Here is a 14,147-nt window from a genome sequence, read left to right on the forward strand (position 1 = left end):
TTTGCTGGGGTTTATAATTGATATTAAAAGTCACCGACTGTCATAATCCTTCCGTTTCTATAAGCTATAAAACGTGTCATTCATTGCATAAAAAAACTATACCCACTCTTAATCTGTCATGTCATGTGAGTGTATAAGGTTAACTGGGAGACCTTTTGGGGGCATTTCAGTCCAGAAAAGGGCAGTGTGGAGAAAGTTTAAAGTTCTTGGAACAGGACTGAGTTTTGAATTCCATGTGTCAGGCTTTAGGGAAGAGAGAATATTTTCCCTATAACCCCATGTGCTGAGAGCATGATGTCTCCTCTCATTAGAGAACAGGCTAAAGACTTGAAAACCTCAAACAGAGATTGAAAATGCCTCAAAAATGTGTCGTGTAGTTGATATAAAAGATAGAAACGGAAAATGATGTGGTGGCAGAGGCATAAAACTCAGATTCGCGAATAAAACTAAACTTTGTACACACAAAGACAAAAATATGCGTGTGAAAGCTTTATTCCTGCTCCCACAGTTAGCCACAGATGGATGTAGACAAAACCTAAATCATCTATTTGCACATCAGTACCTCTGCCTGCGGTTGTCTGTCATTGTCTCCGACAGCAGCTGACATTATGCTCAGCTGTGGGCATTTACAGCACTAGTATAATGAATTAATCACGTGTCTGTGGACCATTATAATACGTCAATCATCAGAATCAGAATTCCTTTAATAATCATCATTATTAAACATCAGATAATCTGTAGTTTATCTTACACTGCTCCCTCCAGTATCTGTCAAGATATAACTTGAAAAATATAAGATATAAGAGGAAAAATCAGGTGATCATCAAAGACACTGTTTTGTTCAAAACTAAACTTTTTAGTGCTTTTCCCTAAACAGCTTGAAAGCAAGATGAGATAGACAGTCTATAATGTTCAAACAAACAGACGTACTGTGCAGTGGTATCGCCACTGGAACAGTACTGGCAGATCACTGCCAAATTTTGTTAGAGTGCCCAATAGTGACCCCTAAAACCCAAACTTTCCTGTTTGAAAACTCAGCAAAGCTCACAGTTGTGTTTCAAAGCATCAATCAAGGATTTCTTATTGGAAAATAGCAGATAGGTTCAGAATGTGAGCACTGGACAACAACAGTGGATACAATCACAAATGAATAGATGAATAGAAAATGTTCAAACGAATGTAGTGTACAAACTAGTAAAATAATGTCATGTTGAAATCATCACAAAGAAACCTCACATAAGACAAATTAATTCATATGACCCTGACCCAAATGACTCAACTAAATAAACTGTTGACAATAAGGAATGGTAACAAAGATGCAGTGTTGCAGACGCAAGCGGTTGTCGTCACATTTATGCCCCCAGATATGTTAGTTGCTGATCATAATAAGTACTCTTACATAAAAGTTTAGTAGGTCAGAATGACAGAGAGGGAGATCTGTTTGTATTGAATTCACTAGGACATGCTGTACAAGAAAATAGACCCACGCTGACATCTGTGTATATATGTGTGTGTGTGTGTGTGTGTGTGTGTGTGGTCACAGAAATGGACCTGGAACATGGCTTCTATCGGCAGGTGGATGTCCAGGACCACGCTCACTACATCATTGCCTTCTTTGTCTTGGTGATTGGAACAGTGGGTGTTACTGGAAACGCCTTGGTCATGTACGCCTTTTTCTGGTAAGGGGTGATGTGCATGTCCGTCACCGTTAATTGAACCAGCTGTAAGTTACTAGCCTTTTCATCTTATTTCAGTGTTACTATTATCATTTTCACACTTCATCGCCCATCGGTGCCTCATTAAAGCTTCTGGTTATTATCTGTGAGACTAGTCTGGAAAAAGAACAGTTCCAAATTATTCAAGTAAGCAGTACTGTTTCATGTTAGCTTTTCTTTTTTCCACTTTGGCCATAATATACATTTTAATGCGAAGCCTTTTTTTTTCTTCCTTAGCAGTTGTCACACTTTGGCTTGAATTGCTTAGTACTGTTTCACAGATGGAACAAATGCTAATGAGCTTCAGAAAACCACATATAAACCGGAAGTAAAGCATCAAGAGGCTTGCTGCTCACGTGCTGCTTGCGCAACACAGCCTGTGTTGACTTTAACTTATTCTAAATAGATGCTTAATTGACTCTTTCTTGCCACTTTTCTGTCAGACTTAGCAACACATTTTAGATACCTATTTCATGAAGTTCTAATACTGTTCCACTATGTCTAGGTGAACAAGTGCAGGAGGAAAGTTGTACTGCGCTACAAAATGACAGCTGTTGCAATTTAAAATGGTCAAATGGTGAAATCTTCATAAAATTGTAACTGGAAGAGGAAATAAAAATCCATCCCTCTTGTGAAATCAGCTTCCACCAGTCAGCTCTGAGAATTATGTTAGCACATCTTAGCAAGAACTGAAAATGTTGCCATTCACACTGTATGACTAGCATGCAGCAGATATTGACAGTGCTTTTTCTAAGGCTGTGAGTGGGCACAGATGGCCATGTTGCAATACAATGCATGGCAATGGTGTGTACTTGAGAACCTTCTGTTAGCATGCCATACATCTCAAGTAGCTTTTTGGTAACAATCTATTAACCATAGCTAAAGCCTTTGTTACAGTGGGTCGCTGCGTGGAGGGCCATCACTGTTTGGGGATTTTCTTTATCTGGCGAACTAGTAAATTCTGAAGATCACCTAAATCTAGTTCTACCATTTTTTTTTAAACCTTTTTAACCTTTTAAATGCAGGCTTTAGGATACTAACTAGTTATCACAGCCTTTGATGTTTTTTGGCCTGTGAAATATCAATGTAATCTGTGTCAGTGAGCATTTTACACTCACATTCGTTACATTATACTTAATTACTGAGACATAAAAGGCTTAAAAAAGGACACAGGTGTAGGATGGATATTTGTTCCGACTACAATTAAAAACAATGATACTATATGCTCCCTTGTTCTGGTATCTAAATCTTAGTGTTCATCAGTGTAATAGTACCATAACTGAATATTCACTTTCTAAGTTCCACTCATCATTAACAGCCTCTGGGCATTGTCTCCCTTATTTTGTCCAATGACTGTAAAAAGACCAAAACGAATAAACATTGCACAGACTGATAAGCTGGAGTGTGTTTCTGTGTTTACAGACTGGTGAGTGGTGTGTACTGACCAAGTGTGACTGGAGTGGAGATTGAGTGATGCGACATTTGAGATAGCTGTGCATGAATGTGTTTCACTGGAGGTTGGACCTTAATGCAGAAAACATGTCAGGCCAAGGATTTTATCTGACACTTTGTTCTTCACTGCATTCAGTGTAATAATATATGCCCAGGAGTAGACATAGTATAGATACTGCATGAAACATGCACATATAGTATATGTACTAGATGGGCTTCAGAGCCCCATTTCACTTATGTTATTTTCATATCATTTCAAGTGGAAACGTATGCAGCAATTGACAGTTGTTGCTTCTAAATGCATGCTTAATGTAAAGAATAGTTTAGCAATTATTGGATTATCCTGAGCTTCAGTCCTGTTATCTACATTTTATGTGGAAGCACAGTGTTGACTGTATGTAAATAAGGGAGCATTGATTTATCTTGTTCAGTTCGAAAATCAGTGAATTGCTTCCTGATATTGAATGCCTGCAGGCCGCTGTGAAGACCTTTCTGCCTGTGCTTGTGACATCTGTACTTCCTAATGTAAGAACACAGTGGTTCCCTAATCCAGCACTCTAAACCTCTGAATCAGACAACAAATGTACTGTGTACTGAGCAGGGCTTAAAGTATATCACATGAACTGTTTTCCTACTTTATAAGAATTAAGCACTGGTATTTAACTTGTAGTTAACAGTCCGTAGTTATGATATTCAATGTGTTAATATATGCAATTAGATATTTTAATGGACTGATTTAGTCGTGTTTATTGGCGTTTATTTCATTAGTTTGGTTCACCCATACATTTGCCCTTTACAGGGATAGTTTTTGGCAACAGAATGCGCAGCAAATGGAAATGATGATTGTCATCACAAGCAAGCAATACAACAGTTTTGTACATTTTTGTAGTGCTGTCTGAATGTATAGTGAGAATTATTGTACCCTATACAGTGGACTAAAGGTGTCCCACAATGCAATGAGATGTAGTGTAAGGCCAATGGTAACTAACCAAGCACTATATACCATCATGCATTGCGCTGACAGAAAATGGCCCGTGTAGTGTCTGACTATGTTTTTTTCATTTTGCTGATGAACTCATATATAGTCCTGCATAGAACTCCCTAGATGATTAGTAGGGAGCAGTAGAGTGAATGATTTCAGACACAGCCCTCGTATTTCCTGTGTTTCACTGAACGTCATACCAACCAGGGGGTAAAGGAGATGATGCCTTTAATGTGGGATGTTGTCTGATCAACAAAACAGTCCTGAGGCAAACAGCTTCTGTGAACTCAAATGAACACTGTGCTTCCACAGTCCAAACATACCCCTCTTTCTAATTTGTTCTTAGTCCCAGTTCACATGCAAAAATGCGATAGGCTAATTGGGGCTTATTATGATGTCAAATAGAAGTGCAACATAACATTGTTGGATGATTGAACGGTGTGGGGGTTAATGTTCATTTGTTGGAGACACACAAATGTACTATAGAAATCCCTTTGGTGCCTTTACTTGCAACCTTTCACGAAGCACAGAAGCTTGTGTTACAGTCAATAAGTGAATATAATGTCAATACTGCTTGGATTTATTGGATGTCCTCGACACGTTTGGTTGATGGGGTTTCCCTATTGTCTTCCTAACAATGCATCACAAGTAAAAGGTCATTTATAATTGGTTTTCTGACCTCTAGTGATGAAGTGTCTGCTTTGACTGACTCCTCTTCATTGCAGTTGTTAACACAGCAAGAAAACTGGGTTGGGCGTGGGGGAGCACTGTGGAATCAACTGGCATTGACTATGTGTTTCTTCAATATTAGTGTTTTTACCTGTGATATAGTGTCTTGATCTCCCTGCTATGAGATGCGTTCTAATGACTTTGATCAGTCTTTGAGCTGAACTATCTAGTAAATAGAGTAGTGGAGTAATACCATGTAATATCAGTGTAAAGTAGAGTATGATGTCTGGATCTGCCATTGTTATTGATTTCCACCCCCTGCCTACTATGGCAATAGAAATGGACTTCAGACATCAGAGGTATGTGGATTTTAGTTATTGGATGGATGTTGTATTAGCTGTGGTATGGATCCTCACCACTCTATGGGTCTATATGCAACTCTCGGTTAATTTATTAAGTCATTTAAAACACAACCTCTTACCGAAGTCTGGCATTGTTACGAGACCTTCCTCTGGATTTAAAAAATTCCAATACTATCTTAACATTTACCTTAACATAGTGTTACTTAGTTACAATGTAGAATAACATCGTTTCACTTGGCTAAATTGGCTAAATTGTTCTCGTTAGCTTCTTGTTGGAAATTACAAGTAGTACACTTGAACTTTTTGCAGGCCCATATAGTTCCTATAGTTCCCATTTGGTGTCACAAATTATAGTAATGAATAATTAGAATGGCTCTAGGTGCTCATAAAACTTTGAATGTAGGAGTTCCAAAAGGCAGTGGATATACTGTAAAAAAAAAATAATTTTAAGATGTAGCAACATAAACCTGTTCTGAGGTCATGTTTTGTTAAAATATTTTGTATGATAATGTGAGTGTTGTCAACAACATGTTGTTTTGTGGGATACTGAGCATTTTCAATCATCATGTGTTTCAGTAACAAGAAGCTACGGACTCCCCCCAACTTTTTCATCATGAACCTGGCAGTCAGTGATTTCCTCATGGCAATCACACAGTCACCCATCTTCTTTGTCAACTCCCTTTACAAGGGGTGGATTTTTGGTGAAACAGGTACTTTTCACATTCTATAATACAGTATGCACTAAAAAAAACTACATCTATCTATGTTGGTTTTGTAAGTAGCAACGTGTGAAATATAGTACCCATTGATGTTCGTCTGTTAACATGTTTTATGATGAAAACTGTATGTAAACATGTGGGAAATAGGAGGATGAGAGCATTTAGAACTTTTTTCTCTTCACCGAGGGAAGCCTGCCCTAACCCCAATTGACCTGACCCCTGAAACCAAACCTAACCCCTTGTCTTCTAATCAGAAGAAGAAACATATTGATGCAATGCTTTCTTCTTTATTTTTCTCCACAGGGTGTAAAATGTATGCCTTCTGTGGAGCCTTATTTGGCATCACTTCCATGATAAACCTTCTGGCCATCTCTGTGGACCGCTACATTGTTATCACCAAGCCTCTGCAGGCCATACGGTGGACTTCCAAGAGACGCACCTGCCTCATTATTGCCCTGGTCTGGCTGTACTCACTTGCCTGGAGCCTTGCACCCCTTTTGGGATGGAGTAAGTAACTCTCACCTCCTCACTCTTTTTATTCAACTATTCTTTTTTTAGACCCTACTCTTCCCTCTTATCTGTGTTTGTCATTTTTTTTCCCTCAAGGTTCATACATACCAGAGGGCCTGATGACCTCATGCACATGGGACTACGTCACATCTACTCCTGCAAATAAAAGTTATACTTTGATGTTATGCTGCTTTGTATTCTTCATCCCTCTTGGCATTATATCCTACTGTTACCTGTGCATGTTCCTGGCAATACGCAAAGCGAGCAGGTGAATGAATTAACATATGTGAATATGCAGCACTTTTATGCACTAAACACACATATAATTAAATAAATATAATATATAATTGATGTATAATATAATATATATGTACACCTCATCACATCAGCAATCACCTGTAACATTTTTTCAGAACAGGCTTGAAATGACTGCAATACGATTTGTTAAATGTGATCAGAAGCACATTATATATTATGATGGTTGCTCTCAGTTCCTAGTTCTTCCCTTTTTTTGTTTCTCTTTGTGCACATGTATAAAGACATACATATTCAATTCCTGCTTCCTGCTATTTCTTGCCTGATAACCAGTAGTGCTGTATGCAACTGTACCTCTGTATAGTTATTGCATAGTTGCAAATTCACCCCTCAGCTAATGACTGTAGGTCCTTCTAATGCAGCCAAGGTATAAGCCCTTCTTTTACCATGATTTGGAGGACACTAACAAGTTACGATGGGATTAGCCTTTAGTATTTACAAGGAATGCCTGTGACATTAGTTTCTGCAAGGCTAGCATAACTATACTGGGATGACGCAATGATGAATATTCTGTAGACCTTCTTGGTTGTGGTGGAGCTACAAGTTTAACCATCTAGACTTCAGCCCTGTAAAGGTCATCTTCTTCAAAAGGAGTTGGTGTGCCCCAAAGCACCCTTAGCATGCAAAACAGTTTTTCTTTGCCTGTCCTTGTCTTATTTCATATTTCATCTTTGCACTTGTGGAACCTCTTAACCCTGCCACACAGTAGTATAACATCTATCATCTATCAGGTATAACAATTAGCCTTTGAGAGGACTAATGTATGGGGGTCTGTTCGACATGCAGAACTGGACAAAACGTTAATAGAAAATAAGTGCTACTCCTCTCTGTCATAGACAAAACTGATACCAAGCAGGTGTGCACACAGACCCACAGTCATCCACATCAGTGACTGAGTGACAAGCATGCAACTCAAAAAAGTTACATAACAAAACCTGTCTGTCTGCAAACACCAACACTAAATGTTCCTTCTGACTTTGTTTATTTTAATTATTTGAACCTGTCTATATAGTTCTGAATAATTCTTCTCTGTGTCCTAACAGAGATGTGGAGACGTTGGGGTCTCAGGTGAGGAAGTCCACCCTGATCCAGCAGCAGTCCATCAAGACTGAATGGAAGCTGGCCAAGATTGCCTTTGTGGTCATCATAGTGTTTGTGCTTTCCTGGTCGCCCTATGCATGTGTCACCCTCATCGCCTGGGCTGGGTAAATATACAGTGTGACCAAGGGCTTTATGATCCAATAATCTGTTGTTGTCTAACCGCATTTGCTGTGTACAGACTAGCATTTACCATAAAACCTATAACATATAGGAGGCTTGCTTGCACTGTGTAAATCATTCCAGTCATTAACCATGAACCATATTCCACCTCTTGTAGAATATCATTATACATAGCGTGGTGAAATGCTATGCAGTTGGGTCAAACTACAGTGCCAGCACTATTAGAGGTGATGTATAGTTATACTCTTTATAAATGCACCTTTCAGATATGGAAGTATCCTCAATCCCTATTCCAAAGCTGTCCCTGCTGTTATTGCAAAGGCATCGGCCATCTACAACCCTTTTATCTATGCCATTATTCACTCTAAATACAGGTGAGTGCAGTCATCCAACTAATCAGTAACTTAAGCATGAAAAGAATGCAGAAGTTTTGCTGACATGTCATTATTTTTCGACAGGGACACTCTGGCAGAAAAGGTTCCCTGTCTATACTTCCTAGTCCAGGCTCCCAGGAGGGACTGCATATCAGTGTCACACAGCGAGTCTTCCTTCAGGGGCTTAATGCTGAGCAGGCAGTCATCAGTCTCCAAAACCAAGTTTCAAAGAGTTTCCTCCTTGTCTACCACAGACACAGTGAGTTTGCCTTCTTTGCTGTAGGTTTCAGGTCAAGCAGCACCATAACGACAACCTTATAGAAATCAGAAATCTAATGGACAGAAAGTGCTGTGTCCATTTAAGTAGACTTCTTCTCTGTGTTAGTCTCGATTTGGTATACAGAGAGTGGCGTTTCGGTTAGTAAATCTGTAAAGCCGTTCAGCAATGGCGGAGGTTCAAGTGTGGAACAAACGTTCTCCTTACCTTGAATGGATATTTACTGCTAGGCTTGCTAGACACACAAAATAATTATAGATAAACAGCAGTCTCAGTCACTTTTGAATCAGAAAATCTACTAACTAATAATGAGCCACTACCCGTGCTGATATTTTCTAGTAGTGTCACCATTACAAGGCAAAGTTATCACGCAGAATCTCATTAGTAAAGTCTTGCCTTGATTCATATCAATGTGCATATCTCTTGTAGCAGTTGTGGAGTGATGTGGAGATGGACCCTATCGGCCATTGTCTGAGGTCCAGCTATTCCCTTGGAGCTCTGACGGACAAAGAGGACAACTCACTGACTAAGCAGGCGAAGGACAAGGGAAGCCAGGAACAGGTAAGGTAGGTGCTCATTATTAGATTTGTTATATTTACATTCAAATAACCTCAAAGTCGGAGGCTTTAAGGGTGTAACATGTCACGACAATCATGTATTCACAAAAAGGCTTATGTCATGTCCATTACTTTTTAATTTAAATTCTGGTCTAGACTCCCATCTCAGAGCAAGGCTCACTGAGGACATGTGACCAAAGCCTATCACCTGAGTGTGTAAACACAGTAATGCCCTCGGCCTGGGTAAGGGGAAGAGAGAAGAATCCTGAAAGTTGGAATACAGAGAAGAAACAGGAAGACAAGCAGGACAAAGAGGATGAACATGAACAGAGAGAGACACAGCAAGAACTGAAGGAGAAAGATGAGAAACAGTTGCAGGTCCTCATCCAGCCAGACTCTCTGAACAATATTGTGTGTGTGCACTCCCAAGCCTCCATCAGACCCAACTCAAAAAAAGGCCTTCTCGACCAAGGCTATTGTGAAGAAAAGCAAAGCGCACAGGGCACACAGAGAGAGCTGCTGCTCGACATACAGCCTCTGGACTGCTCTGCTTAACTATCTGGGTCTGTGCAAAGATTTCTCTCCTCAACAGAAGAAAGCTAAATGTTAGATATGTTTTTTTTTTAATCGTGTGACACGGCAGAGTAAGCAAGTTTGTTTTTTTCCAGAATGTTGAGATAATCTTTTTAAGCAGGTGTTAAAACTTTCAACTGTTTAGCCATGCACTGCAAGCAAATCTCTCTCCAGGATTTGTGCAATAGTACACACATCTGTTTTAACTACTACTGCAAACACGCAAAAACAAGGCTATCCTAGTTAAGTGCAGGTCTTCAGTGTTATCAACGTAGTCACAGTGTAACAAAGAAAAAAATAAAAACAGAACCTAAAGCTCAAAGAACATTGAACTATTTTTCAGTTCAAAATATGAAGCACTTTTGTCAAAAAGGCACAATATTAGAGAATAAAAAAAAAAAAAATCAAATGTATACCAAGAACAACTAATTAATCAGCTATTATAAACTCAAAAAGACCAAATTTCTTTGGCATGGTTCTTGTTTCTTTTGTGAGGACACATTTGTTGCCTTCTTACTAAGTTTAGCTATTAGCCTTTGCTCATTTAAATAAGCAATGAGAAAGTCTGGTTACTATTTCTTGTGAATGCCATGTCTATAATACACTATAAGTATCATTGCATCCATAATACATTTAGGAATCACTATAGAATGACGCTGTAACAGTAACAGCGTTAATCATATTTTGTAAGTTGTTGACATTATGCACTGTATCATGAGATCAGGCACTTTAGTAATTATGCGTTATGCAACCCAAGGCTTTCATTCACTGCAGCTATTTCGGAGGTGATGTTTTACATATTTGGTAGAAAGCATTTTCCCAAATAAATGTGTGAAAGTGTGTTTCAGCTGCCAGACTTATCAAGTCATAAAGACACATGACACTAATAGATCATCATCCGTTATGGTTCGTCCTGAAAAAATGTTCTCAGGAACAGTACCGTCACAGCAGCAAACGGTGAAATGTTGCATCTTTTCCTTATTTGAATGTTCAATATTTGTTCAGTGGTTAATCGTGTGAATTTGTTGTGGGAAATAAACTTTTCATATGGTTCTCAACTCATTTTTGTGCACAGTCTTCTTGTAAATAATACTCAATTTGTTATAAATGGTATCATAGACCTTCTTATAATCTTATCATGGAGCCTAAAACCCTATGTGATTTAACACCAAGTGTAAAAGACATTAATAATTCCACGCGTCTTTATAACTTGCTTTAGCTATGAAATCACAGCTTCTATTTTGGTACACTGCTTGTCAGTTTGCCAGTGGCCTTATGATCAACAATTTACACATAATTCATTTTGGTGTCATGTATAATCTTAATGGAATCTATGCATAATATTTTATACATAACACCTGCGTTATCAAGATAGATCCAGATGTATTATTTATCAGCCTGCAAAACAAACATAACATATCGGTATAATTATTCAAAAATCCAACTAGAAGGGCTGTCATGAAGCAGATGGAGGTGGATATATGTTCCTCTAATTCCTGTTTTTAAACCAAACACATCCCATTGATTTTCTGAGTGGTTGCCATCAGTTTTGCACATATTAGAGCAGCTAAATGGAGATAAAGCGTGGGGGAAAAAGAGAAGAATCTAACAGATGCTGCACTGAAAACCAGGACGCAGAACGTGTGAGCTTTGACCTTCGGAGCCAGCAGGATGACCAGAGTACATTAATAATATCTGCTGAGTGTATGACTATCAGCAGAGGGCTGCTGTCCAACATTGTGCATCCTTTTTCATTTTTACTTATATGTTCATGTAATTGTACCATTGGCTCAAAGGTTGCAGCCATTTATCGAGAGTGACACAGTAAATTGTGTTCTTCCTACATATTCAAACACCCAGAAAACTCCCTTTTGAACTGTCTTTGAACATTAATTGCAGGATTTCCTGAGCGGTTAGCTTATCCAGTTATGTAAAGCTGATCCAAAGGTATGTACTGTAGCCTTACATAAACGAGTAGTACACTCCAGTGGTTCAATAGCATTGCACAGGGGGATTTTGCTGCGGGCCTTTCAGTTTATAACCATATATTGACATGACACACATATGGCTGAAAGAGCAGACTTATGAAGCAGAATGCAAACATCTAATAGCATCTAGCGTCACTGACTGAGAACGGTTAATGGTGCTCTATAGAGTAGGTCATCCCTTTTAGCAGAAAAATTATTAAAAATAAAAACATTTATTCATTAAATACACAGCACACGTGTTATAAAGTAATATTTTCATTCATATTGTTTAATAAATTAGTAGCAGGACACTGACAAAGCTTGGAGGGCCTTCTCTGTTCAAATGAGTAGGTGTTTTACCTGCAAACTATTTTGACTTTGTGTTCATTGAAAATGTCTAGACATGTTATAGACTGAGCACAATTCATAAGGATGTTCCCCTACTGCTGCCAAATCTGTTATTTCCTGCCGGACCTGCTCTGCTTCACTGTCAGTAGCAGACCAAACAAAAGACCAAGTCACTATTAGAACACAAGAAATAGGTCTGCAACTAACTGATTTATATTTTTTAATCAATCTGCTGATTATTTCCTTGATTCAAATCAATCTGCCCTTTATTTTTTGACATTTTTCTGTAAATATGAAATGTTTAGCCTGACGATGGTGCTGGATGAAAGGTAAAGGGGAACACCGATGTTCCACAGCAAAATGTATGGAAATTTAATCAATTACATTTAGACATTTTGAGTCAGATATTGGTCCCCTAAAGGCCAGTGAAGTTACAGCAACTCAAGAGAATTGGAATTATGAAATCCTCAGCCTCAGGCTAGATGTAGACAAGAAACAAGACAACAAGATGAGCAACAAATTTGTTAGGTATGATTCTCACCCACTTGTGGAAGAGGGAAGGGTGAACAATACACTTTCTACCTCGAGGCTGTAAATTTCACAGTGGCTTTAAATCCACATTATCCAAAGCATGTACTTTCTTCTCTGGCCACTAGAGAGCATAGCAACACTACGGCACTAAAACTCTGCTTTACTGCCATGTCAGTCACTGTATGGTGTATAATAAATAAATAAATAATGACAAATTAAAAAAAGAATAAATAAATATGGCCTCACAATTTTGCAAAAAGCTTTACAGGGAATAAGAACAACCAAATTCAAAGGGAAAGTGGATTTTATTTTTATAGCGCGAATCACAAATTTGCTTCAAAGAGCTTTACAAATCTGTACAGTATACTACATCCTCTATCCTCAGACCCTTGTTTGGCAAGTGAAAAAACCTCTTGTACCCGACATTAGTATTTGAATTGTCACATCTTTACCTTTCCTTACACACTTACACAAGAATCACAGGATGCCATACTCAAAGTTAACAATAAGACAACAATAACTCATTTTTAACTAGAAACTGAACTACACAGTGTTGCAATGTGTGTCTGTTTACCCAGAACTCTTCCAAGAATACCTGATGTCCACTGGTTTTTGATAGGAATGGACATGCGACTTGTCCCACAGGAGGCATTTAGTGAAAAGAATGACATCATTGCATCAAGGCAAGCTGGTGCATCGGCCACATGTTTCAATGTTTCCTTCATAACATTGTATGAACATATCTCCCTCACACAGTCGTACACTGTGCTTTTTGAAACGACACTACTTTTAATTGACTCCAAAGTCATCAGTTTTGAACTCCTTGACTTTAATGGAAGCTTAAATCCAATCCAGGGCAGATGACATAGAATAAAATGTAATATGCCATAGAATCATATAGGGAGGTTTCAGTCAGCAAGTGGCACAGGTATGTGGTCTGGAGGGGCTCAGAGAGGCTACAATTTGTGAGGGGGGGGGCTTTTAAGGAGCTTACACAGCTAACATTCAGATGTTATATTAACCTTTAGTGATGCAGACAAATGGGAAAAAAAAGACTAATTATTAGATCATTAGTAATAGTTCACATATTAAAGGGAAAGCTTGTATTTCTCATCCAAATCACGGTAGAATGGCTTGCTTAGGATACCATTTTGTATTTAAAAAAATTAATAAAATGACAACAAAAAAAATCACAACGTGAGAAACAGCATGTTATTTATGTGCTACCATAGTGTTAGCAAACCGTTAGCTTAGCTGCTCTACTGACTCCAATTGAAGCGAACAGTCAGTGCTAAAGGAGGCTATAACAGTGAGGTTCAAGGGGGGGGGCTGGTTAGACTACCTAACCTAATCTGTGAACAGCTGGCGGGGGGGGGGTTACTAATTATTACTAATTCAGCTGGGTGGTGATACTGTTAGCATGACGTGGCCAGGCTCTGTCACTCTTCCGGAGGGCTAGCTTGCATTTGGAGCTTTCCTTCACTAAACGACATTTTGCGTGTTTGCTCTAGCATAATTCACCTGTACCGTCCCACCATGTGGCAGGCCCACAGTGTTCACTTCACTTCACTACAC

At 38.7% G+C, this 14,147-nt stretch overlaps 1 protein-coding gene across 1 annotated transcript; it reads left to right on the plus strand.

Annotated features, from left to right (window-relative positions):
• Nucleotides 1-1,545: 1,545 nt before the first annotated feature.
• Nucleotides 1,546-9,708, plus strand: opn4xa (opsin 4xa). The gene is made up of 9 exons (XM_070849993.1): nt 1,546-1,679; nt 5,757-5,890; nt 6,203-6,406; nt 6,506-6,677; nt 7,768-7,929; nt 8,212-8,319; nt 8,404-8,578; nt 9,029-9,157; nt 9,310-9,708. Exons 1-9 carry the CDS (start codon nt 1,546-1,548, stop codon nt 9,706-9,708), a joined length of 1,617 nt encoding a protein of 538 aa, XP_070706094.1.
• Nucleotides 9,709-14,147: the final 4,439 nt, after the last annotated feature.

This window comes from Pempheris klunzingeri, chromosome 19, assembly GCF_042242105.1.
Source record: "Pempheris klunzingeri isolate RE-2024b chromosome 19, fPemKlu1.hap1, whole genome shotgun sequence".
NCBI classification, from domain to species: domain Eukaryota; kingdom Metazoa; phylum Chordata; class Actinopteri; order Acropomatiformes; family Pempheridae; genus Pempheris; species Pempheris klunzingeri.